This window comes from Nyctereutes procyonoides, unplaced genomic scaffold, assembly GCF_905146905.1.
Source record: "Nyctereutes procyonoides isolate TBG_1078 unplaced genomic scaffold, NYPRO_anot_genome, whole genome shotgun sequence".
NCBI classification, from domain to species: Eukaryota; Metazoa; Chordata; class Mammalia; order Carnivora; family Canidae; genus Nyctereutes; species Nyctereutes procyonoides.
The window spans coordinates 60,337,599-60,365,053 of NW_026575133.1; the positions used below are offsets into that span (position 1 = coordinate 60,337,599).

Sequence of the window (27,455 nt, forward strand, 5' to 3'; positions counted from 1 at the left end):
AAACCAAAACCATTCTAATTGGGATTTAGAGAAGCTAATACATTCTTTCTTTACCAAAGTGGAGGATAAGAGAAATAGAAAGTGAGTCAGTAGTAACACCCCTAAAAATGATCAGTCCTGGCACCATTCGAACTTGAATGAACTTTTACATTTGTAACAGTGATTGGTCCATAGTTTTAAAACATTTTCATACATATCATAACAGGGATACATGCTTAGAGTCTCAGAAATTAGTTTCAGAGATGGCAAAATAACAAAAGTAGAAACACTGTTTAGAGAGGACCCAGAAAGAAGGAACCTAGTCAGGGTAAATTTTACTGATAATAGCACAAAAGTGAAAAGCAGTAGGAGTAGATGAGAGACTTATGATCTGATCCATAAGGGATGATCAAAAGCTGTTTAAAAAACAGGTATAGAGGGGATCCCTGTTGGCTCAGTGGTTTAGCGCCTGCCTTCGGCCCAGGGCGAAATCCTGGAGTACCGGGATCGAGTCCGGGGATCGAGTCCCACATCGGGCTCCTTATATGGAGCCTGCTTCTCCCTCTGCCTGTGTCTCTGCCATTCTCTCTCTCTCCTCTCTCATGTGTCTCTCATGAATAAAGAAATAAAATTTAAAAAAAAAAAGAATAATTCTAGTGCCTATTCACTAGGCTCTTTTAGGATTTCAACATCAAAGAGATTGAAGAGCTATATCCAATGATTTCATAAGTTGAATGTTGTCCAAGTAGTACATACCAACTTATCAACTTCAGGAAAGTGAATGATTGGATCTACAAATTAGGATTTATTACACAATACTCATATTTCCCATCTCTCTACATCCCACTGTTCAACTTTCTTGGGTAATTAGTATTGTGATTCTCTGCTTTTCCTTTTCTTACCACCCATCCATAATATAAAATTCAAATAATTTATATATTTGGGATGCTTAAGCCTTCTGTTTTTAGTTTTAAAATGTTGAGTTGCATTTGAAACCCTTTTTTAAAAAAAATCAAATTACAATTTTCTGAGTAATTTTTAGTTGGCTTCAGAGAGAAAAATAACGGTCCCCATTCCTACAGCTATTAGCTGTAATAAAAATCATTATAAAATAGAAACTTTCACCACCACCACTCCCAAATAAATTGCATGTTGCTACTGCTGTCAGTGCTGGTTTTCTAGCTGCTTTCATTCTGAGTAGTGTAAGGAACCTACCATGTTCACTAAAACATTAAAACTCAAGTGACACAATTAAAGTTTTAATTTTGTAGCTGAACTTTAAAGTTTCACACTCCTCTACCTCTTTACCTTCTCTACAACTTTCAGCTTGAAAGAAAGAGGACAGATGGACCTGGGGATTGTTAAAAAGTAAAAATTAAATCTATAATGTTACTTGAGCTCCAAAAGTGTTGTAGTTTGTAAAACTGACAAGGTCCTTTAATTTTTAATGTTTCCCCAAGAGCCTGTCAATTATATAATGCTGTGAGTAATGAATGATATAAAATGCAGTTCCAAAGTCTTTAAGTTTTATTTTTTAGTGAATATATTCATTCCATGTACATTATATTAAAAATTCTAGGACAAAACATAGAACTATTTTTCTCCAACTCCTTATATCTTTGCCTGGGATTTTCACATTGTTGATGTTACTTGAGTCTGTTCTAAGTAGTATTTTACTTTACACATATTTTTAGCATTCCAAAACAAGCTTTATCCAGGCCTACTCACAGAGTATAGTACAGGTAGGGCAGCACAAGCTGCAGATGACTGTTGGCAGTATAATAAATACCTTTTATCCAGGTTATGGGAGAATTAATGGAATGGAGTTAGTGAAAATTCCCATTAAAGATTTAATAATGTAGCTCCAAGGAATCTCTCTAAGATTCTCCTCTCTTACTTTCTCAAGACTCTCATGTTAAAAAAGCGGTTTAAGGTTACAAGCTACTTACCAAATTATCTGAGAGAAAACTTTAAAATTTTTCTACTATTTCTAAAAGAGTTAATAAATAATCTGGCTAATATTCAGTAACTTCAAAGTCAAGTTAGTTTTGTTTTCTGCAAAGATTATGTTGTCAGGGTAGTGTAGAGATTCTTTGTAAGTAAACATAGTGTATGAGTTGATTTTATTAGTTCTTGTTTAAAGTTGTTAGATAAAAAGACTATAAAAAGTGGATTCCAAATTTCCAGTTGATAAGACATCTTTTACCATATTTTCAATAGCTACTTATATTTTGCATACTATATGTAAATTAGGACTAAAGAAATGTCAAATCATCTAATTGTATGTACAGTTGACCGCTGAACACAGGTGTCAGGAAGTCTACCCTCCAAGCCAAATCCTGCAAATAACTTTGAACTCCCCAAAAACTTAACTAGTAGCCTACTGTTGACCAGAATCCTTTCTAAAAACATAAAAGATGATATAACAGCATCTTGTTAATGTTATATACACTACATACTGTATTATTACAATAAAGTAAACTAGAGAAAAGGAAATGTTCTAAGAAAATCATAAGGGAGAAAAAAATACATGTATAGTACTGTACTGTAAAAAATCCATGTTAAAAGTAGACCTGGGCAGTTCTGCACCATTCATACCTGTGCTGTACAAGGGTCAACTGTGTATGTATGCTATATATAGAAAAGAGGGACAGAACAAAGAGACAGAGAAAAGGAGACTTATTTTTTCTGTGTTGCACAGGAAACGTGTTTTTTTTTTTAATTGAGTTTTTCAAAAGAGAAAATATCATTTTGGTTGGGAATCACTTGTTTTAATAAAAGGTAAAACATTGGCATATGAACCACAAGGTGGTGCTATAATTCCATGCTGGTACTGATATTTTTAAAAGTTACTAGTTTTTCCATTAATAGCTGTAATATCTTGATTTTTATAATTTTTTATAATTAAAAAAATCTGATTTGGTTCATTAATTCTATAAATATTTACTGAAATTGTACTAAATTTAAACTTGTAGTTTTGACTTTAAAAACTCATAAGCTTTAAAGTCTAATAACCAAACAGAATACTAAAAAATGTTTTTAGTTATTTCTACACAGAATTTTAACTGTTTCATGTGACAAATATCAAAATACACTTATAGAATATAAACAAAGAATAAATAAAATACAATCAGATTATCTAAATAATAATAAAGAAAAAATATTCCTTTTTCCTTCCAAGTAATGGAATCAATTTTCTTAAAGATTAACCAGGGCTATTATTACATTTTTTATGTATAAAGTTAAAAAAAAGATCATTTGTCTAGTAATGCATCTGGTAATTTAAAGTGAATTTCATTTTTCTCTTGATTTAAGTTCATCTAAGACCTTTCCTCTCTAGAAAAAAATAGAACTTCCCATCACTTAAAAGAAAACAAAAAACCATACTGTGTATCTTGTAATACTGGATGGCCACCATCTGTGTCTGTGCTGCTGGTCTTAAAATGTGTTATGGAATAGAGCACTAAAATACTCAACACATTTTTCATGATGAACTTTCTGACCAGTTTCCAAATACAAAAAGAGAATCATACCTTCACTCTTTCACTGTTAACTGAAAATGTATTACTGCTTTTTGGTTAAACATAAAATCGCATTTTTATTTAATTTTCAATGAGCATTTTTAACTTTTCATTACAACATATTAGTCAGTACAGACGGCAAGATGGTATGCATGAGAGCCTCATGGGTACAATACACAAGTCCCAATTGGAATGTTTCCAACAGGATGTAAACCATAGTCCACAAGCCTGTACTTTAAAAAACATATTACTTAGCACACTGCCAACAAATGTCAACACAAAAATACAGTGCTGTAATGACTTCACTCTGTAAAAGAAATATATTGGCACATAGGTTTTCCTTAGAAAAGTAAAATAGAGTAAAGAAGTGTAATCATAGCATAAAAATAAGTATTTATTCAATACTGGAAAAAACTCATATGCCAAATGGAATTCAAATTCTTCATAAAAATATTGCAGCATATTTAAAATTTATAGAGAATTCTTAAAATATACAACATGTACAGTAGCCAAAGTCCTAGAGAAGTTCCTGTAGAAAATTCTATAATTAATGATTTGGACATTTCAGTAACTCTGCAGTTTCTTCAAACCTGAAATATAAGAAGTAAATAACATTAAGCAAAAAAAAAAAAAAAAAAATCGTAATAAGGCATAGGATTTAAGTGGCTGAAATTATGCTTTTGAACCTAAAATAAATCTCAGTATTTTTCTTATTTATGGATACATAATAAATTAAGGATATACTATGGTCAGAAAGAAGAAACAGCAACCAAAGTCAATTATGAGTCTTTAGTTTTTAAAGCATAAGTTATTTTAGTGCTTATTAATTTTCAAAGCAATACAGTTAAAGTAGTGGGGTGCATAATCTAATACAAGTTCATTTCATATTTCCTTTAAGTGTTCTTTAATAACCATTTATAGATTCACATCTGTACAAGATACAAGTATCATTTTTAGTATTACTTTACCAATACTGTCTGAAAGGCTGGCAATACTTTAACAATACTTAAAATGTTTCCAAACTCTCCACCTACAAATATTATTTAATATTTCGCTAAATCAGTTATCAAAAGTAGATAATACTCTTGATTAACTTTCAACCAAAAATATCTGCACTGTTTAATCCCACAATTAATTCCATTAACAATGTTTTACATCACTTGTTGGAAACCAAAACAGTGACTCATCTCACAAACACATAACTGTAGGTGGATTTATTATCCACTGGAGTCCTGAAGGAAATTCCACACCTGATTGAGAGACCTTTAAGGTTTGAAACACATATGCACTTTCTATATATACTGTAATCCAATACAATTCCCTATAGAGAAATGAATTTCTGTTGCCCCTTTCTGTTACTTACATTTTTTTCATCCTTTCCATTTTCTGGATTGTTGTTTCCTTTAATTTAAAAAGCAACAAATTTAGGCGATTTCTCAAAGTAAACCATCATCAAAGATGGACCACGAACATATAAAACCCACTCTAAAACATTGCATAAAGTACTATTTACTTATCATAAAGAATTTTAACGAGAGATTAAGATTTACAGTTGCACTATTTTTTTTGCCAATGGCATATACAACTAAATCTAATGCTCGCTTGTTCTCCTGACCTTAGAAAGGAAATCATCTAAGCAGTTGCCAGTTTTTCTTACCTCTGAATTCTCTTTCAAACCACAGTAGCTAGTAGTTGAGGTTCTGGGAGTTGAATCTGATGACACAGTACTATAGCCAGAGGAAAGAGGAATACTTGTTTGCCTCTCTTTGCTTTTTCTGTCTGTGGGGAAATTAATTTTTAGGTTATCTTTTCCTTTCACAGTGGAGTCATCTAAATATTTTATGTATAAATGGAAGAAAAACAGACATTTTAATATGAAGTGGCTAATAGTATAGACCCAGATATATTTTTACTATTCTTTTAAGATAACAACCTAGACATAGAGATCTAGATGTTAAAAATAGGCCAGCAAAAGTTACAAAAGGTACTATTATGTTTATCATAGCAAATCAATTGAATAAATAGGCAAGTTCACAATTTTTAAGTGACTCGGGTATATTTTCTTAAAGTGGTGGTAACTATACCACCACTTGGTTAGTTAAGTAACACTGACTATACTTTTTAAAAATTAAGAAATATTCTATCCTAAGTTAAACTGTATGGAAAAAAAAATGCTTAAAATTCAGGGTTTACAGATTTTTTTTCTAAAGAACTGAACAACTTTCTACTTCCAGTATGATACCATTTATTCAACAAAATGATGGTAAATCTTTACAACTAAATCAATTATAAAACATCACAGATAAGACAAGCTGCTATTAAATCAATTCCATAAGCCCTATGTTTAATAGCCAAGATACAGGTAGCTTCAAAATCGAGGCCAAAAAAAAAAAGAAAATTACCCCATTTAAACTGGTTTACATGAGGACTGTTTTATTGTAAACCTACATAGACAACCTCAATTAGGGAAATAGTATTACTACCTGAGGACTGAAAAAACTAGAAAGACTTACTTTCATCTCACATGGAGCCAGTCTCTTTTGTCTACTTTTCTTACCTATTTACTCCATTCCTCTGCTTACTTATCAGCATGAGTCTGAACAAAATGGCCAGCTCAGCCCAGGCTCAACATCATTTGACTAACTTAGTATCCTAATACCAAATTCCCAAGGGAGAGAAAATGATCTGGCTCAACACCTTTTGGTTTGGTATTCCCTGGATTAGGTGTCTACTTTTGATCCAGTTCAATCAAAATCACATTGTACAACCCTGAAGGTTAGGGTTGTACAATTAGGTTAGGTTAGGGTTAGCTCAACCCAGGTCTTTTAGCAGGAGCTGTTGGCAGTAGATGATTTCAAGGAATAACTTGAAACTAAGAAGGAACTATATCTACCATTCCCCAATCTTGAGTTATTTTCTATGAATAGAAGTGTCCTTCGAAAGTATTGAATTATGCTGTTCAAAAATTGCGGGGGGGGGGGTGCGGGGGAGTCCTAGGACAGGAAATAAAGAGTGGGAAGACAGAATGAAAGGTGAATGGAATGGCTCTCTAGATTCTGCCTTCTGGGGCCTAGATTGGAGGGATCTATCTAGCCTCAAGGGTGTACTTCATGATGGGAAAATGCTGGTATTAGGCAGGCTAGAGTGGCAATTCGAAGAGCCACACAGGGCATTCCAGAGATTACAGAATGAGGCATGTACTAAACACAGGCCATATTTAATAGCCAGATCAGTTAAGTGTGTATTACTTTCTGTGACAATTTTTCCTATTGCTTTCCTGAGCTATTGGTATCATCTTCCTCATTTAAACATAATGGCTTCTTAGCTGTGCTATGAGAGTGTGCTAAGGCCATTGTTTTGGAACTTCAGAGTCACCACTAACAGATCTCTGTGAAGACAGGGGATCTCTAAGCTCAAGATTTCCTAGCCAACTCTCTCCGCATGGCCCTCAATCTTTCACTGCCAACTTTGGAGAATTATGACCTTACTGCATTAAGAGAACTAGTTAGGTCCTTTGCCATTTAACTGTACAGGTATCTCCCACTTTTTGAAAGTTCACATTATGCCACTTGTCTTTTACAAAAGAGCCACATTAGCATCTGTTTTTACTAACCAAAAGAAATCAAGGAGGATGTTGACTTTTATGAATAAAGATGAAAAATGAAAATAGCGTTCAGCGCTTGTTTTGTAGCAAGTCATTAAAGAGGCATCACACACCCTGAGTAGTGAGAGTAGCCCTGCCAAACTCCTTCCCTGGCAGTTATACTCAGCATCTGAGCACCAGGGCGCCACAGCTTTGAACTGTTTCTGTAAGCAACTGTGCTTTATCACAATTTAATTATGCATCTGTTAGCAAGATATGTCCTTAGGTATCAGAAAAGCCTCAGAAAAGTTATTTTTTGGGTCTGGGAATGCCCCCAGTTTTTTTATGAATCAATGGTAATTGCTTATTTGCTTTATATCAGTTAGGCTTATGAAAGGTTTCACAGTAATGCTCTTCTTTCCGATAGCAGGGAAACCTGAAATCTGTAAGCCAGTACTTCCCAATCAAGAAAAATTTATGTCCAACTGATTTCCAGATATTTTGCCTAAGTATTTCATACATAATTTGAGATTTTCAAAAGTAAACTATTTTTTCCCAAACTTTCTCCTTAATTTTCTCTTTTATTAAAGAGTAATGACTATGTATCCAGTCACACAAGTCAAACACAAGTGGTCAGTGTTGACTTTTTCCCTCTCCTTTACCACTTCTGTCAGTAATCAAGGCCTAACAGCTAAAAAAAACTCTTCCTCCTTATCCTCACTATTATAGCCTTAGTAGACACTCTCACTATTCTGAAATAAAATCACTGACTCTACAAATTACTGTCCCTGTGTTACATTCCTATAATGAATCACTATTCTGCTTTAAGATGACTAATAAAACAAATCCGATCCTATCAGCTTTGCTAAAATCTTTATGACTCCCATAACTCCATGTTTTTGTCTTTCCACTCTTCTGCTTCAATTTCCTTTATATGCCCACATGTACCCTTCCTTCTCGTTTATTAACTGGAACAACGATTTTGTGATACCATAACTTGATTGATACTTTTCTTGGGAGGAAAAAGCCACAAAAATATCAAAGCAAAAACAGAAAGAGCCTGAGTATCCTCACTGTATCCTCTACTGAATATAATTTCATAGAAAATCAACATCACATACGGTCACTTCATTACCTTGATGAAATAAAAAAGACTACTCTGTCATGTATGATTATAAACAAGGACACCATGTAAGCAGTAACACACAAATGACTAAGTATATTGTCTCCCAAATAACATGAATGCTTCTTTCCCACTGAAAATTTCAGCTTTTTCATTATTATTAATCAAACAGTTCCTGCTTCCTGATAGCACTCAAACTGGAACAACCCTCACTTCTTTAAACTGTCACCAAAATCACTCAGCATAAACCCAATCCTTATAATAAAAAAGCCTCTTCTCGCCCAGAAATCAATGGCATTTCTACACTAACAATGAGACTGAAGAGAGAGAAATTAAGGAGTCAATCCCATTTACAATTGCACCCAAAAGTATAAGATACCTAGGAATAAACCTAACCAAAGATGTAAAGGATCTATACCCTAAAAACTATAGAACACTTCTGAAAGAAATTGAGGAAGACACAAAGAGATGGGAAAATATTCCATGCTCATGGATTGGCAGAATTAATATTGTGAAAATGTCAGTGTTACCCAGGGCAATTTACACGTTTAATGCAATCCCTATCAAAATACCATGGACTTTCTTCAGAGAGTTAGACAAATTATTTTAAGATTTGTGTGGAATCAGAAAAGACCGACCCCGAATAGCCAGGGGAATTTTAAAAAAGAAAACCATATCTGGGGGCATCACAATGCCACATTTCAGGTTGTACTACAAAGCTGTGGTCATCAAGACAGTGTGGTATTGGCACAAAAACAGACACATAGATCAATGGAACAGAATAGAGAACCCAGAAGTGGACCCTGAACTTTATGGTCAACTAATATTCGATAAAGGAGGAAAGACTATCCACTGGAAGAAAGACAGTCTCTTCAATAAATGGTGCTGGGAAAATTGGACATCCACATGCAGAAGAATGAAACTAGACCACTCTCTTGCACCATACACAAAGATAAACTCAAAATGGATGAAAGATCTAAATGTGAGACAAGATTCCATCAAAATCCTAGAGGAGAACACAGGCAACACCCTTTTTGAACTTGGCCACAGTAACTTCTTGCAAGATACATCCACGAAAGCAAAAGAAACAAGCGCAAAAATGAACTATTGGGACTTCATCAAGATAAGAAGCTTTTGCACAGCAAAGGATACAGTCAACAAAACTAAAAGACAACCTACAGAATGGGAGAAGATATTTGCAAATAACATATCAGATAAAGGCCTAGTTTCCAAATCTATAAAGAACTTATTAAACTCAACACCAAAGAAACAAACAATCCAATCATGAAATGGGCAAAAGACATGAAGAGAAATCTCACAGAGGAAGACATAGACATGGCCAACATGCACATGAGAAAATGCTCTGCATCACTTGCCATCAGGGAAATACAAATCAAAACCACAATGAGATACCACCTCACACCAGTGAGAATGGGGAAAATTAACAAGGCAGGAAACAACAAATGTTGGAGAGGATGCGGAGAAAAGGGAACCCTCTTACACTGTTGGTGGGAATGTGAACTGGTGCAGCCACTCTGGAAAACTGTGTGGAGGTTCCTCAAAGAGTTAAAAATAGACCTGCCCTATGACCCAGCAATTGCACTGTTAGGGATTTACACCAAAGATTCAGATGCAATGAAACGCCGGGACACCTGCACCCCGATGTTTCTAGCAGCAATGTCCATAGTAGCCAAACTGTGGAAGGAGCCTCGGTGTCCATCAAAAGATGAATGGATAAAGAAGATGTGGTCTATGTATACAATAGAATATTACTCAGCCATTAGAAATGACAAATACCCACCATTTGCTTCAACGTGGATGGAACTGGAGGGTATTATGCTGAGTGAAGTAAGTCAATCGGAGAAGGACAAACAGTGTATGTTCTCATTCATTTGGGGAATATGAATAATAGTGAAAGGGAATATAAGGGAAGGGAGAAGAAATGTGTGGGAAATATCAGAAAGGGAGACAGAACATAAAGACTCCTAACTCTGGGAAACGAACTAGGGGTGGTGGAAGGGGAGGAGGGCGGGGGGTGGGGGTGAATGGGTGACGGGCACTGAGGGGGACACTTGACGGGATGAGCACTGGGTGTTATTCTGTATGTTGGTAAATTGAACACCAATAAAAATTAATTTATTAAAAAAAAAAAAAGCCTCTTCTCACTGATTTTTACCAAGACACCGAGTCACCTTACAGCTCCCCATAGAAACACTATTTCTGATAAAAGTCACAAAAACCATTCCTAACTTAACATAATCCTAAAATCAGATTGAATTATTGCTCTTCCAAGTGAGATCAAACTCTGCTTCCATGTAGCATGTACATATAAGGTATAAATGTAAGGATTTATATATAAACTTCTAATTGGTCATGGTCAGATTATAAAGTTTCTGAATTTATAATCTAACCCATTTCAGATGGTGGCCTGTGTACTACTCATCAAAGTCACAGCACAGTGGTTTAAACTTGTATATGTGTTAACTAAATGGCTTAAAGGTATGCTATGTAATCATGTTAGTAAAATTATAAGCATGAACATGCAAAAGCAAAGTTGGAAAAGGCAAAGTTTTGCAAATGGCAGGGATTCAATATTCTTTCACTATATAAAAAAAATTGAGCTCTATATTCAGATATTGGAGATAGAAGTACAGACCTAATTTCTGTCTGCTAGACAGCACATAAGGTAAAGATCTTGATATCAAGGATCTCAGAGTTGAGCTTCGGAATTTGCTAAATAAATGAATGAATGATAAATGCAAAGAGGAAACATTTTATCAAATCAGAAATGTGTAGTCTAATAAATTTACTGCCCAAACCACTATGCCATGTAAGATAGGTAAGCTGGCTTTTTTAGCAATCCTTGACTTCAGCAGTCTGTAAATTCAATACTGTCTTTGTTCCAGGAGTTCTGCAATTTCTAAAAAATAAGGCTTGGGAATATTATCAAATATCAATATAAATCATCCTCATGAAAACTCCTTACTGTACCACCAATACCATTGCCATTACATTAGAACTTACCAGGATTCAGAATATCTATGTCATTACTAGATTCGTAGTCTTCATTCAGTTCACTGAAGTCTATATATTCATTATTCTGAAATAACAGATTTTATTTAGAATAAAAGGAAAAGAAAAATGTTCTCCTTTTATATTCTGCTAAGCATAAAATATAAAGGCGATATGATGAATGTTTAAACATTTTTAACTGAACCCGAAATGGAAATCCTAAGTAAAAAAAAAAAAACAAACAAAAAGACTTCTTAGATTTGACAAGGCTGTGGCAAATTTAGTTAACTGTTTCTATGAAATTTGTTCAAAGTAAATGAGTGAAAAAGGAAGTCATAATTTAATTTTTCCTGTCCATTTTTCTATCTTTTCCCTGTAAAAGAGGCCATTTGTCCTAAAGAAATATAATTTTAAGCTTCTCATAAAAGTCAAACAATCCTACCTTATTTTAAATGCTTCGAGGATTAAAAGCTCTAAAAGCTGAACCTACAGTTTTCCAGATTATTGTATTTGATAAAAAAGAAAAACACTAACTGTAACAGCAACAACAAAATGGGTTATATCTAAATAGGACCTCATTTCAACTAAACATTTTCCCACTATCTTAATAGTCTCTTAATTAACTTTTCTAAAATGTACACTTAACAATGAATAAAAACTTGATTATAGGGATCCCTGGGTGGCGCAGAGGTTTGGCGCCTGCCTTTGGCCCAGGGCGCGATCCTGGAGACCCGGGATCGAATCCCACATCGGGCTCCCGATGCATGGAGCCTGCTTCTCCCTCTGCCTGTGTCTCTGCCTCTTTCTCTCTGTGACTATCATAAATAAATAAATAAAAATTTAAAAAAAAAGAAATTAAAAAAAAAAAAAAAACTTGATTATAGCTGAGACATCCTATAAATACTAAGTAAAGAAAATACCTTTTTAGACAGCAGCATTTCTGTTTCAAGAAGAGTGACACGACTTAGAAGATTAGTCCAGGTTTTTTCATTTACCATCACTTTTCCTTTCATTTTTTCTTCCAAAGATTCTAATCTACTCTCTACCAAAGCCAGTTTCTGAAGCTTTTCTTGGCATTCAGTAAGCATTGTCTGTAGTGCAGTAATCTCAGGATTAATTCTAATATCCTAAAATGAATAGAAAGGTTAAAAATCATATTACACAAACTGAAATTCCTTTAAAAATCAACATATCCCCATTTTCACTGCACTGTGTTGTTTCAATAGTTACAGCAGGCAGTATAGCGTGAAAGTTGAGTGTGATCTGTAGAGGCAAGATGCTTGGGCAGTGAAATTACCTCATCTGAGGTGTATAACCCTGATGTCTCAATTTCCTTATATATACAAAAAAAACCCCACAAAAACCCCCAAGAAACCAGTACCTACTTAATGGGGTTCCTGTGAGAATTAATTTGCATAAAGCTCTTGGAAGAATACCTGGTGGTATGATAAAACTGTCACTAACTAGCTTTTGTAATAGCCTTTAGCACAAAGCTAAGAGGGAGTGGCCAAAAAATGATAGTGCATTGAGACTGTTCAGTTTGCTATATATGGGAAGTAAGTTTAATGACCACGTGGTAGATTTTATAAAGGACAACTTGTATACTGTGATATACAGAAGTTACCAGATACAGAAGAAAGACAGAAAAGTTTAGCAGGAGCAGTATGGATTAGATGCTATATAATAGGGTCTGTGGCAATGAAATAACAGGAAAGGTATTCAGAAAGTGAGAGAAAAGGACTCAAGGGCCCAAAAAGGAAAATGAAGGAGATAGATAGTAGAGAACCCACATGGTACAGAGTAGTACCATCTCTATCTCTTGCCAGACTATAAATTCCCTGAAGCAAAAAGTACTATCTCTTATTCATCTTTGCCTTACCCATAACACCTGGCCCAGTACCCTAAACATAAGCAGGAAATAATATCTGTGGAATCATATACAGTAGACTTATTTATTCTTAAATAATGGTAACAAAGGTGTTGTGTCACGGTTAATAATTTGAAAGCTTAGAGACATTCCAAAGCTTAGATGCTTAAGTAATTATGTCCATCAAAGTAAATACTGGCATCAGCTAAAGAAGTCCAAAATTCTTACTTGTTGTTCAGACTTGATTTCAAGGAACTTTACTTCAGGAACCTTTGTTTCAGTAGTCTTTAAGTCACATACATCAAAAGCTTCTCTAACATCTGTTACGGTACTTATTGTATCTTCAGGAATGTTAAGGCCATCTTCATTATACAGGTGACGGATCACCACAGCTTTTTTCTGCACAGAAAAAATACATCAGAGCTGCATTAATAGTTTTCTCATATAATTATTTTAAACATACACGTAGTAATTTTGCAAAAGAAATATCCATCTTCCTTTTAAGTATTACAAAAGTTTATTTTTAAATGTTTTAAAAAAGATTTTGTTGATTTACTTGAGAAAGAGGGGAGAGAGAACGAGAGAGCGAGAGAGCGAGACCATGAGCAGGGAAGAGAGGGAGAAGCAGGCTTCCCATGAGTAGAGAACCCGACTCAGGGCTTGATCCCAGGACCCTGAGATCATGACGTGAGCTGAAGGCAGACACTTAACCAACTGAGCCACCCAAGAGCCCCAACATTTACAAAAGTTGAAACAATATATTAAGGTATATGTCAAACACTATTGATTAAAATGTTATTTATATCATTTATATTATTTTGTGTAATGATGAAATTGTGGTCGTGATATTTAGAGAATTATGTACTAAAAAAATTGAAATACCTATTTCAATGATGTCTGAGATTTGACTCATTGTTTCAGATTTGGGGGAAAGATGTTGGAAAAGTGGTTATAGTACTGATAAAACACAATTAAGGAGGGGTTGATAAACTGCTGATAGTGAGAAAGGATACTTGAATATTCTTTTTTTTTTTTTTTTTTTAATTTAACAGAGAGAGAGCACATGCACACAAGCAGGGGAGCAGCAGGTAGAGGGCGAGGGAGAAGTAGGCTCCTCACTGAGCAGGGAGTCCAATGTGGGGCTTGATGACAGGACCTTGGGATCATGACTCAAGCAGAAGGCAGACACTTAACTGAGCCATCCAGGCACCCCAGCAATGGGTACTTTTATAAATGTTTGAAATGTTCCATAATTAGATAATTCTTAACACTGAAACATTTTCTTTCAATTTTCCTACCTTTCCTGAAGTTATAAACCTGCCAGTGCTGTCCATGCCAACAGATTCTGTAGATGTCTTCTCAGTGCTTAAAGGTTCTGACTTAACAGAACTGATTTTCTTTCTTTGTTGTGATGGAATCTTTAAAAAAAAAAAAAGTATTAAGACTAATTTCATGTAAAAGCTGACATATTTAAATTATATTTAAATTTTCATATATGAAATATGGCCAAATAATAAGTATCTGATGAGACAGGTCTTTTGAAAACTAAGAAGTGAGGAAATGTTTGAACTGTTAGCTTAGGACTAGTAGTTCAAAGTCACAAACGCTTAAAAACAAGTGACCAGTACTTAAAGGAAACATCAGGTGTGAACATTACAATAATTGTACTTCTGTGTTAGTTTGCTATCTAGGGGATTGACTTTATACATTAAAATACTAGGCCACTTGGAATAAGTTAAAATGAATTAATAAAATTACCTTCTCAAGACTACTTAATTCCTTGTGCTTTTTCATCACACAATTCAAAATATCACAAATAATTTGGATTTTCCATTCTGCAAATCCACATTGGAGAAACTGCTTTTTTGTCAAGATTGGTTTATAATTAAATTGATCACGAAGAAGCTGTAAAAAGGGAATAAATCAAAATCCAAAATGATAAATGGCCATCTGATCAGGAATGTAAAACCATCTCTGAGAGGAGAAGGGAGGATCAAGCCATTGGACTAAGGGTACTAAAGAGATTTATTAGGGTGGTATGAGTCATGACCAGGTAGGAGAGGTATTCGCAGAGAAAACAGGTAGCTAGAAAGTAGCAGAGAATAGATGGCTGTCCAGGGAGATGAAAAAATATAGCCCATGATCAGAAAGTTCAAGTATCTTCATTGGTACTAAAAACCTCCTTAACTTACTAGATAATAAATACCATACCAGATGTCAGAAAAATAATTTAATTCTTCTAGCACATGACTTCTTAGACAAATTAGTAGGCCTGAGTTTCAATGTCTCATTTGTAAAGTGAGAGAAATAGATCAACTAGATCAGCAATTTTCAAAGCCTACATTACAGAACCCTAGGATTTTTTAGAAGTGCCTTTTAGGTTTCCATAGAAGCTTGCTGGGGTTAGAGGCAAAGATAGGGAAGATGAGACATAGACTCTGCACATAATAGGTCCCATTTTTTCAAATGCAACTCACTACTTAAAAAAATAAATTGATTTGATAAATGCGTTTTATTTTAACAACAGTGAGAAAACCAGTGAGTAAAAATTAATGGTAATCTGAAGGTATTTTTCTAATCATGAGATTAAGTTCAGTATACATACAGTAGAAAGGTAGATACTAGAGTACATATAAGACATGGTCCCAGGAAGCCTGGGTGGCTCAAGCGGTTAAGCGTCCACCTTTGGCTCAGGGTCCTGGGATCAAGTCCCATATCGGGCTCTCTGCTTGCAGCCTGCTTCTCCCTCTGCCTATGTCTCTGCCTATCTCTCTCTGTCTGTCATGAATAAATAAAATCTTAAAACAAAACAAAACAAAACACATGGTCCCAGACCTCAACAAACAAAATCTCAAAGCTGTAGTTCCCTCTTACAAATAACTAAATTAATCATAATTCTACAAACCACAAACCTCACTGAATAGTCACATTTCTAACTTCTGCCAATATGCCAAATTTTACTAACATTTGATATAAAAAGAGCAAATGGTAACCAATGACAAATGTTTACCAACTGCCACTTATTAGATTATAAAACATAAAGGAAACTTAAATTATATCTTGATTCTAAGGCATCCAAATGAGAAATGCATTTGAAAATATGGGTTGCACATATATTTAAGGGATTATTATAAAACCCTTAAATCATCCAATGACTCCTGAAATAATTCATAAACTCAAAAATACCTTATAGACAGTATCTACAAAACGCAAGTCATTCTTCGCTATGAGCTCTATGTTGGATTCCATTAAAAGTTCTGCTATATAAGGTGAATATGAGGTAAGGGAATAGCTGATGATGGGCAAAGATGCTGCTGTATCTCCCTTTACCAAACTGTTCAGGAGAAAAAAGAAAAGATATTTAATGAGCATAATTTCACAAAGTTAGATTAAGAAATATAAAATATGGTGTCAATAATTTATAAATTAATCCAAATAATTAGGAGATACACAAAACCCTTTAGATTCTATCCCCTACTCTCAGTATAGCCAAATTACTATGAAATAAGTTATTAAAAATTTAGCTCTCTAGTAATAGTACAGTCTATTCCCTACAGTATTTGAGTTTGCAAAGTTCAGCTTTACTTAATCAGTCCATTTTCTCTAATTAAATGTACCACCTTATAGTGCTCAAGTACACATTATAGTTTTGCAAACACTTGTTTTAGTACTTCATTTGCTCTTTATAATAAACCTGCAAAGGTAAAATATTATGAATTCTATGTTACAGAGAGAAAAACAGTGCTGGAAAAGGCATCTGCTATAACAGGGTTGATCAGTTTGCAATCTACCACTTATATCTGTGCCGTAATAGATTATGCTAATTTCTCCAGTCTAAAAAGGTTATCATTCTTTTCTGCCTGTTATTTGCTCTTATGAATTATTTGGCAAATCTCAAGCCTTCCAGGAAGCCATCTTCAACGTTCTGATCCATACTGATGTTTCGAAGAACTGAGTCCCAGAGCATTCAGTGTCTAATGCCTCAGCTCGGTCTTGTACTGTTTTCTATTTGTCTACACATATGAACCTTGTTTTCTCAATTGAAGTATCTTCACCGATTCTCTCACAACAAAGCAAGGAGGTATTTGTTCAATCAGCCAGTTATATGTTCAACCAAAGTAAAAATGTACTTACAGAAAACATTTATTTTCCACAAAATACAAGACATACGTAAATTTCTCCATCCTTACTCAAAATTTTTTAAAAAGGCAGAGAACAAGTGTATAATGATAAAATTTTATTTTTCAGGACAAAACACATTATTTCTTTTACATTTATGGGTACAATAATATTCTACCCAATGAGAAAACTGATCTGACAACCTTGTTTATTAGTTCAAAACAGAACATATAAAAACAATACTTTTGAACAGCAAAATCTGTCCATTTTCTGCACATAAGGACTAAAAGACAGCCTGGTCTACATTTAATACTTCTTGTTTTAATTCAAAAATCTTGGTTATCTAGTTTTTAAAGGGCTTTGATTAGAAATAGTAATAAAACAGCTCTTATAAACTGGAACAGAGACAGAAACAGCATATGCTGAGAAAAAGTTTAAAAATGGATAAGTAATAGAAGGAATCAAAATATGTGTGGGGGGAGTGTGTACGTGGGTGAGCGGAGTAATCTGAATTAGCAGCAGGTAGCATTATCTATTTCAACAGACCCAGAAGAGTTACTATGTTGTGAAATAGTCTAAATATTAGTGTTCTTAATGATACTCCTACGTCAGAAAATCAAAGCTCAAATGCCATGCTCAAAAGATATGAGAACAATCAGTATATTTTCCAAGTATTTCCATCCAGAATGTATCTTAAAATGAGGCTCCAAGTAGTAAGAAGAAAACATGGCTATTTGGACTGGTTAAGTCCCAGCAAGACTAGAAAAGAGAGATTTCCTTGTTTTAATGAAGCAGGATTGGATTGGTATGTGCTATGCGAACCTTCTGCTTCTCACAAAGAAGGCCTGGAATCAGCCATTAGACTTCAGTTTCCACCCCCTGTCCTCACTATCCTTTCATCTGCAGTTATCTCTTGGGGTTATCTCTCCCTACTGTCCATCCACTCTTATATGTAAAGCACATTACTTCCGGATTCTCTTTTTTTACTGTTTTAACCAAGTTTTACTCTACTACTAGAACATACACCTAATATGGACTTGTCCCTTGACATTTCACTCAATGAATAAATAAGTGTCTAGTTAGCTACTAACACGTGCCAGGCATAAATCTAGATGCGGGGATACTGCAGTGGACAAAACAAAGTATCAGTCTATAGTTTATATTCTAGTGGGGAATACTTTTAATTGATAATCCCAGGTAAGAAGAAAAAGGAAATATTAAGGGGTAGGAGATGACAAAAGTACCATATTAGAATAGCATGAATATAGAAGAAATGCATGTTGCTACATTCTACAAAAGCAAGTAAGTCATAGTTTGAAAGTGAAAACTACACTGAAAGGTTCAAGTGGGGTCTATTAAATGAGTTAGCTTAATAACAAGCTTTGTGCATGGTGTAAGTTGTCATAAGAAATCCATTAACTAGAATTTTCGAAATTAAAAATACCGTCTAACTGAATGTGAGAGGATAGCAAATTATATAATTAGATCCACCATACTTTTATGAGTTTAAAAATTGTACAGAAACCATACCTTATATGGATATATATTGTGGTTCTACTTCTAAAAGGTGTTTTAAATCTGTTAGAATTTTTCATTGACCCATATTTGAAAAAAAAAACAAAACTCCTATAATCCTCTGCTTTCTAAAATATTTTCATCATTTCAAGGAAAAATTTTAAACTGACACAAGTAAAACCTGTCTTTAGGTCAAATCTTACCTCAAATCATTATCAAAAAGAACACAAGTAAGTTTGATACATAGCTTACCCTACACAATCCACCTCTTGAGGATAATTTAGCATGCGAAGCACTTGTTCTAGGTTCCGTAAGCTTCTTTTTAAGTCACCTGTTGCCATTATTCAACATTACATTCAACTCCTGCTTTCAATAATCTAATTTTTCACCTAAAAATAAATCCATAAAACACTGGTTAAGTCTATTTCTGAATCTTCTCTATTTTGTTCACATCTCTAATAGGGACTTACTATATTTATTTTATCCTAGGTATTTTCCGCTAAATTATCTTTCCTACTGGTCCAGTACTATCGTCTATATACAGTATATTCCCGAATAGAAGATAAGCTTTTTCCCCCAAATACTTCTTTTTCCTTACAAAAAAATAAGTTTGCCTTATGTTCATATTCTTACAAAGTGTCTCACGGTACTCTACCAAGTACTTTATTTTGAACAAAGTACCATTTGGGAAGAGACATCAACCTGAAATAATCTCCATCAGTGACTATTTTAGATGATTATAAAGGTTACATAATAAAATCAGTAAAAAATGGAGACAAAGGAATTTATTACAGATTTAGTCATTATTCCCAGGGCTTTGAACTCATAGTTATCCATAAGATGTTTTGCTTAGAAAGTAAAAATTGAGTTAAAAAAAATTAGGAATTGGCTGGTAAAATATGATGGGAGACAGAACATAAAGACTCCTAACTCTGGGAAACGAACTAGGGGTGGTGGAAGGGGAGGAGGGCGGGGGGTGGGGGTGAATGGGTGACGGGCACTTAGGGGGGCACTTGACGGGTTGAGCACTGGGTGTTATTCTGTATGTTGGCAAATTGAACACCAATAAAAAATAAATTTATTATTAAAAAAATAAAAAATAAAATAAAATAAAAAAAATAAAATAAAATGGCTAAATGCCTCCTGGTCAAGAAAAAAAAAAGTATATGTTATCTTTATCTCTTTTGTTTAAACATCACTAAAATGAAAGTAAATGATTAAAAACCACATATACTCACCAGGGCAAAATGAGTTAGAGGGGATTCCACATGATAGAAGAAGTATCAACAAAATCTTGGAAGATGGAAAGCAGATGAATAAGTGAAAACCAACCTAGCAGAGCAGAGACAGGCTAATCCTGTCTGCCCATTTAGGAGGAAACTACCAGCGCCAAGATAGGTTTAGAAACGAAGGCCCCTAATGCTTTTGAAAGGCTAAGGGGTAAGGCCAAGGGGGTTGAAATAAGGATGATTATTTGAAAGTCCATGAAAGAAAGGAGCTGCTAAACCCTAGATTTTTACTTTTCCTCCCTCCCTTACCCCCTCCCACATACTTTGTTCAGCTAGGCAACTACCTCTCTGCTTCCCCAGGTTTAGCAATGAGATTTTAGATAATATCAGAGCACAATCAATAACTTTTTAAAAAATGGTGAGTTGTACATCATTAAAATTTAAAATTTCTTTTCTACAAAGGCATTGTTAAGAGAATGAAAAGATAGTTTACAGACTGGCAGAGAATATTTCCAAAACACATAGTAAATAAAATACTTGTTTCCAAAATATACAAAGAACTCTTATAAGAATAAGAAGAAAAACCCCAGCCAATTAAAAAATAGGCAAAATATCTGAATATTCATCACACCAAAGAAGACATACAGATGACAAGCATATAAGATGCTCAGTATTACATATCATTAAGTAACTGCAAATTAAGAGACACTGCTACACACCTATTATAATGGCTAGAATCCAAAAAATTGATGATACCAAATGCTAATATGAGAATATGGAACAAAAGGAATTCTTATCTATTCCTGGAAGAAATATAAATGGTATAGTTGTTTTGGAGGATAGTTTAGCAGATACAAAGCTAAACAGTCTTAAAATTAGCAATCATGCTAATAAGGTATTAGCCAAATCGAACTGAAAAAGTATGTACATGTTACATCCTGCATTTGAATGTTTATAGCAGATCTATTCATAATCACCAAAATGTGAAAGCCACCCAAATGTCCTTCAATAGGTGAATGGATGAAAAAAAAAATGTGGTATCTTCACACAACAGCATATTTAGTCAGCAATAAGGACATGAGCAGTGACAAAAAGACACTGATGGATCTTACCGCATCTTCCTAAGTGAAAGAAATCAGTCTGAAAAGGCTACATACTGTATGATTTTAATTATATGACATTCTGGAAAAGGCAAAACTATAGTGACAGTAAAAACAAGAGAGATGAAAGGTGGTTACACAAGGGCTCAGAGGGAAGGAGAAGAGAGGGTTGAATAATGTAGGAGAAATTTTTAGGGTAGTGAAAGTATTCTGTATGATACTGTGATGGTAGACATATGACAGTATGTGTTTGTCAAAACCTATAAAACTGTATAGCACAAAGAGAACCCTGATGTTTGTAACCTTTAAAAAAACATTTATAAGTTGGTAAACCCCAAGACAGAATGCAGACTGTGACAAGAGAATCTATATTACCAATGTGTGAAACAACCTCATAGAAGTGGATGGGTGGAAAAGGTGCTAAGTTAACTACCGGAAATGAGTGGAGCCTGTAAGGCTAAAGACAAAATCACTTGCATATAAAAACACTGTACCCTAGTTTATAAAGTTGTTTCCCATGTATTTATGAATTAATTGATACCTCTATGCATTCACCCTGGAATTGAACAATTAAGTAAGTAGATCGATACTTCTATGCATTCACCCTGGAATTGAACAATTAAGTAAGTAGATCGTAGGAGTCAGGTTTCTTACTGCTAGGGTGGTAGTTTATAGATTAGTAAGGAGAGCAGACTAGGATGAGCCATGCCTGTCTAATCAGAGTTAGACACATCCAGAATGAACTTCATGTTCAGCTTAATATAGATACAGATAATTATATACTGAAGTACCTCTCGATATGGGTATACTAGCTGTCTATAAATGCATATGTCCTTTCTCTGCCAGCTGAAAGTGATTAAAAGCAACAACACCACAGCAGTAAAGAGCACACTTGGTATTCAGATCTTAGCGTGTAATGTTGTTCTCCAATAAAAGGACACGACTCCTTGGAGAAATGGTAAATTCTAAGACTGGCAGAGAAAATATACAAGATGAGCCTGACGTATCACATAGTTCCAGAAAATGAGAAAGCATACAAAAAACAAACCAATCCCAAAGTGATGGGGGTTATGTCAATAGGACACAGGAAACAGTTCCCAATAGTCAAAGGTGAAACTATCTGAATGACAAAATTAATACTATTGGATTATAATCCAAAGTATAAGCAAAACAAAAACTGAATCACTATAATTCAATACATTAACATATAAAGGATAAAATGCAATCATTTTAATACATTTCATAAAATTCAACATTCCTTTGTGATATAATTCTTAGAGGATATTAGAAATGGAAGGGAACTGTCTGCATTTGATAAAGAATATCTACAAAAACAAAAACAAGACAAAAAACCCTACTGCAAATGTCATACTTCATGGTGAAATAATGGAAGCTTTCTTTCTGAGACTAGGAATGAATCTTGTTTCCTCTCATTTCTCTTAAACATTGTAATAGAGTACAAAAATGCAAGAAGAAGAAATAAAAGTAATAAAGACTAAAAAAGAAGAAATAAAATTGTACCTATTCACAGATGACATAATTGTCTACAAGAATCCAAAAGAAATAAGTGAATTTAGCAAGGTTGCTAGGTAGAAGGCCAATACATAAGAACTAGTTGTATTTCTCTGTATCAAGTAATTATACGATTTTTAAAACAAATTTTCTTGTATAAATCAAGTAGCCTCAAAAGTATCATGTGTGTGAATAAATCTAGAAAAGATGTATAAGATCTCAAAACAAAAATCCTAAAACTTTTAGATTTATTAAAGAAGCCCTAAATAGAAAAAGTATACAACTTGTTTAATGATTAGAAGACTCAATAAATTGATCCATAAATTCAATGCATTCTCTTCTCCCTCAAAAAAAAACAAACAAAACAACAACAAAAAAAAAACAAAAGACCCATACATAAATGTAACATTTAGAATCAGTGAAATTATGCACAAACAGAACAATGGAACAGAAGAGTTCACAAAAAGACCATGCATATATTGACACTAGATTTATGACAAAGTTGATGCTGAGTAGCCCTGGAGAAAGGATGGTCTTTTTCAATAAATGGTACTGTGTCAATTTAATATCCAGATAGAGTAAATAAATCTTGATCCCTTGATGTGAATAGTACCTCACATCTTTTACCAAATTAATTCCAGGTTTGTTGAAGATCTAAACATAAAATTCAAGACAACCAGGCTTGCTGGAGATCATAGAGGAGAGTATCTTTGATCTTCAGGTAGAGAAAGATTTTTTACCTAATGAATGAACCACATTAAAATTAGCAACTCTTCATCAAAAGACATCTTCAAGAGAGTGGAAAGATAAACCACTGAGAGAAAAGTATGTTGTGGATGTATTAAACCAGCAAAAGGATTCATATCTAGAATATGTAAAGAATCTCCTTCAAAGCAATAAGAAAAAGAAAGACGATAGAAAATGGGAAAGAGAACTGAACAGGAACTTTCTAAAAGAGTAAATAGTGAAAAGACATTCAATCTTATTTATCACTAGGAAATTCCAAAGTAAATCCAAAATGTGAATCTATAGAAAATCTGAAACTCACACAATGCTCTGGAAGGGTAAATTAGTACAACTACTTTACGGAAAATTTTAGGGTGATATCCACTAAGTCTGACATATACAGGGCCTATGAAACAGCAATATGATTCTAGAGAATACATCTATGAAACAGTATGTGTATGTACATGTGCACCAAAAGACAGGAAAAATATTTGAGATTTTAAATAAGTTCATTTTTGTAAATACCAAAGAAAATACCATGGAACTGTATTTTTAAATGACTCATTGCAATGTGTAGAGTTTTCAATCTGATTCTCAAAGAAGATGATTCCCAAAAGAGGTTCATATAATAAATACTGATAGGCAAATAAATGATAAGAAAGAATCTTTGTTAGTGGGACGCCTGGGTGGTTCAGCAGTTGGGCGTCTGCCTTTGGTTCAGGGTATGGTCCCGGAGTGCTGGGATCAAGTCCCACATCGGGCTCTCTGCATGGAGCCTGCTTCTCCAACTGTCTGTGTCTCTGACTTTCTCTGTGTGTATCTCATTAATAAATAAATAAAATATTTTTAAAAAAAGAATCTTTGTTAGAAAAAGCTAAAAGCCTTCTAAACTGTAAGTCTAATCAAGCAGTAAGGCAAAGCTCAGTAACACACTTAAAAATATCTATTTTTAAATGTATGGACACTTCATAGAAGGAAAATATATAACAATACTTTGAATAACGAATCCTCTGGGAATGAAGCTCCTTTAAAATGAAGTCATAGACATTAAAAACAGAACAATTCAGAAATCAGGTAAAGTAGAGTTAGTATAATCTTCCCCCAGTCAACATTCCAGCAGTTGTCTAGGATATAAAACATCTCCTTACATACTTTCTCTGTATTAATAAGGTCAGCAATTTGCAAAATCCTAAATTTAGTAGGCTTTCTATTTTGAGCCCCTAGCCACTCAATGCTGCTTTCCCCCCTTTTTAGGAACACAGTATCTTCCTGTTCCAAGACTGTTCTCCTTTAGGGATATGGTAAAGAACAGGTTATTGAATATAATTTATAAACATGCATGGATTTTAGTATTTTTCAGTTAATCAATTACTTCTAAATATTTACATTTTTTAGGCAGAAGGAATTTCAGGTACTGCCAAATGGAAGATAACTAGAAAAAGAGGGAGTGATTCTGAAATCACATTATACAAAATACTGGCCAAGAAAATAGAGCTTATTTAACACCTTTTAGGATGACTAGTGATAGATGGACATAGGGAAACAGTAAGAGAGGGCTTCCCAAGACCAGCCTTACTTCCCTGGGAGATGAAGTGGCATCCAATCTGGTTGTAACTGCAAAAAAAATATATATATATTCTTAGGTACTGCCACTAGCCAATATAGTATTGTATTACGTTCCAGACCTACCTATCTTAATATGATTCTTCTAGGGGTACCTTTTCCATCTAAGGCATTCTATAACTTTTATATAAATTGTGTATCTCTCCACAGATTTCCTTTAATTCTTTCAAATGTATATTCCATGCTTCTAATACATGTAATTTTGTTTAATACTTTGTGGTATCTTCCCTTCCTCTGAAGTCCTGGAACATATGTCAATGTCTCAGATTTCTACCTCTGATAATGGAATTTCTGACAACAAAGTATGTCCTTGGAACGCATCCTCTTCCATATCAGCAGAACAAATATTTTGAAGAAGGGTAAGATACAAGTACAGGTTGAATCTGCAGGTGAAGGAGATAAGTAATAAAACAGGATAAAAAAAAAGGGATAAAAGTGAGTATCATACAAAAAATGACAGCTACTGTTCAACATTTTCATGAAAGACTTTGCTAAATATATTACAAAACTGAAAAATACTAAAATTAAGGTATTAAAGGAAGCCAATCTACAAGTTACGTGCATTTTATTATTAGCACAGTACCTGCAGAAATGAAAAATAACTTGTAACTTTTTTAAGCTTGATTAATGTTTTCACTTTATAACCCTTATCAAAAGAAATGAAGAGAAGAACTATTTGTAGCACAGATTCCAACCATTAAGGTGTACTCAGTATTGCTTCCTAGCATCCTCCGGAGAGGTCTCTCCACAAGTCAGATCTGCCTAACTACTTTTGTTGGGGGAAGACACGGGGATCCCTGGGTGGTTCAGCGGTTTAGCGCCTGCCTTTGGCTCAGGGTGCGATCCTGGAGACCCGGGATCGAGTCCCGCCTCGGGCTCCCTGCATGGAGCCTGCTTCTCCCTCCTCCTGTGTCTCTGCCTGCCTCTCTATCATTAAATAAATAAACAAACAAATAAATAAATAAATCTTTTAATATATATATATATATATATATATATATACACACACACACTATTGGGGGAGACGCCGTGAAAACGGAATACAATAGCAGTTTATGATTTTTAATCTAGCTCAGTCTCCTTGCAGTCAGAGTTCCTAAATGATGCCTCCCCATGGAATGCCACTGAACTCAGAGTGATTTTTGTTCAGAATGAAGCAGGTACACGGACTTTAATGCTTACGGTCCATGGCTAAGAGTTTGTGACATATCTTACAATACTAGATTTTATCCAAAAAAAAAAAAAAAAAAACAAACAAACAAACAAAAAACACCACAAACAAAAAACTCGTCATCAAAAATAGATAGGAGGTAAAATCAAGCTTACGAAATTTTCGCAAAAGATATTCGGGGGAAACACTGGTCTAAGAGATACGCAGAAAGGTCTGGAAAAGGAAAAACACCGAGAATATTGGGAGAAACACAAAGAGGGTGCGGGTCGAGCATAGAGCTCAGTAGGCTTGCCAGGCTCACATACAAAGCGCTCACGAATATAAAATATTTGTGGGTCGCTTTAGGACAACAGCCTTGGGTACCCATAATTTCGGAATCAAAATGCCCAAGACTGATTTTTCCCCCCTTAGAGAGGTAAAAAAATAAATAAATAAGATAGATAGATAGATAGATAGATAGATAAATAAATAAATAAATAAATAATAAAAATAAAAAAACCTAAATTGTCTAGAAGATGGAGAAATACAGAAAACCCGGGGAAACGCAAGCAAGGGAAACTCTCGACTTTTCACCTCTTCCTTCCAGTCCGCATTTCAGAGGAGGCTGGTCTTTCCTGAGCTCAGAGCTTCCAACGGAAGGAATCAGCCTGTAACTGGCCCACCCTAACCCTAAACTGAGCTGGCTGCCACGAGCCCCCCTACTTGGCTCTTTATCCTAAGGAAGGCCACACCGGCCGAGTGTACAGGCGGGGCACTTCCACGACTCCCCTCCCTCCCTCCGTTCCATTTAAAAGGACGAAAAGGCACACCTGGTCATTCGCTCCCGCCCGCCGTTTCGGAAAGGGCAGCAGAGAGAGGCTTCCCCTGCATAACCCGGGGCGCGCGGTCGCCAGCCTCCCCGGCAGCCGCCGAGCACGGAGGAGGGCCCCGAAGGCCTCCCGCCCCGCTCAGCAGGGACAGGGGGAGACAGCATAGGCGACCGGAGCGAGCCACCCGAGCCCGGCTACGGCAGCGAGGAGCGGCGGCGGCCCGAGGCTCGCGTCGACCGTTTGTATCTCAACAGCGGGTGGAAGGAAGCCCGCCGCGCGCCGCGGCAAAACCTTCAAAGCTGCCGGCTGCTCGGTGCTTCACGATTCCTCGCTGCAGATTCCACACCACGTTTGTCCAGACCCCTGAGGACGCTGGCTCTGCCGAGGCGCTTTTCGATGGCCAGCCCGATCCCAAGTTGCACATTAAAAGTCTGCCTAATGTTAGTGCTTAGAGTAGCTCGGGGGACGAAGTGAGAAACGGGGGACCTATAGCGAATCGTAAATACCGGGAACAAAAACGCGGCCTCTCTGAGGCTCAGAACCCCAACGTCACTTCCGGCAACAAT

At 35.1% G+C, this 27,455-nt stretch overlaps 1 protein-coding gene across 4 annotated transcripts; it reads right to left on the reverse strand.

Annotated features, from left to right (window-relative positions):
• Positions 1-3,097: 3,097 nt before the first annotated feature.
• On the reverse strand, positions 3,098-27,329 carry CEP44 (centrosomal protein 44). 4 transcript variants are annotated; one of them, XM_055299930.1, is made up of 12 exons: positions 26,890-27,329; positions 25,184-25,292; positions 18,972-19,108; positions 16,272-16,419; positions 14,844-14,990; positions 14,384-14,503; positions 13,314-13,484; positions 12,139-12,345; positions 11,231-11,306; positions 5,158-5,279; positions 4,864-4,901; positions 3,099-4,090 (listed from the first exon to the last, which is right to left on the reverse strand). In XM_055299930.1, the coding sequence occupies exons 3-12, from the start codon at positions 19,058-19,060 to the stop codon at positions 4,048-4,050; spliced, it is 1,161 nt and encodes a 386-aa protein (XP_055155905.1). In that variant the 5' UTR covers positions 19,061-19,108; positions 25,184-25,292; positions 26,890-27,329; the 3' UTR covers positions 3,099-4,047. The 4 variants fall into 4 exon arrangements, with proteins under 4 accessions (XP_055155907.1, XP_055155905.1, XP_055155906.1 ...); XM_055299931.1 differs by lacking the exons at positions 25,184-25,292; positions 26,890-27,329 and adding an exon at positions 24,976-25,122; XM_055299929.1 differs by lacking the exon at positions 25,184-25,292 and having other exon boundaries at positions 3,100-4,090.
• Positions 27,330-27,455: the final 126 nt, after the last annotated feature.

Coding starts and splice junctions, on each gene's coding strand:
- CEP44 (XM_055299930.1), bottom strand. CDS start 19,060: ATGGCAACAGGTGACTTAAAAAGAAGCTTACGGAACCTAGAACAAGTG. Junction 14,991..16,271: donor TTGTAGATACTGTCTATAAG/GTATTTTTGAGT, acceptor CCCTTTTTACAG/CTTCTTCGTGATCAATTTAA. Junction 4,902..5,157: donor GTTTGAAAGAGAATTCAGAG/GTAAGAAAAACT, acceptor TTTAAATTAAAG/GAAACAACAATCCAGAAAAT.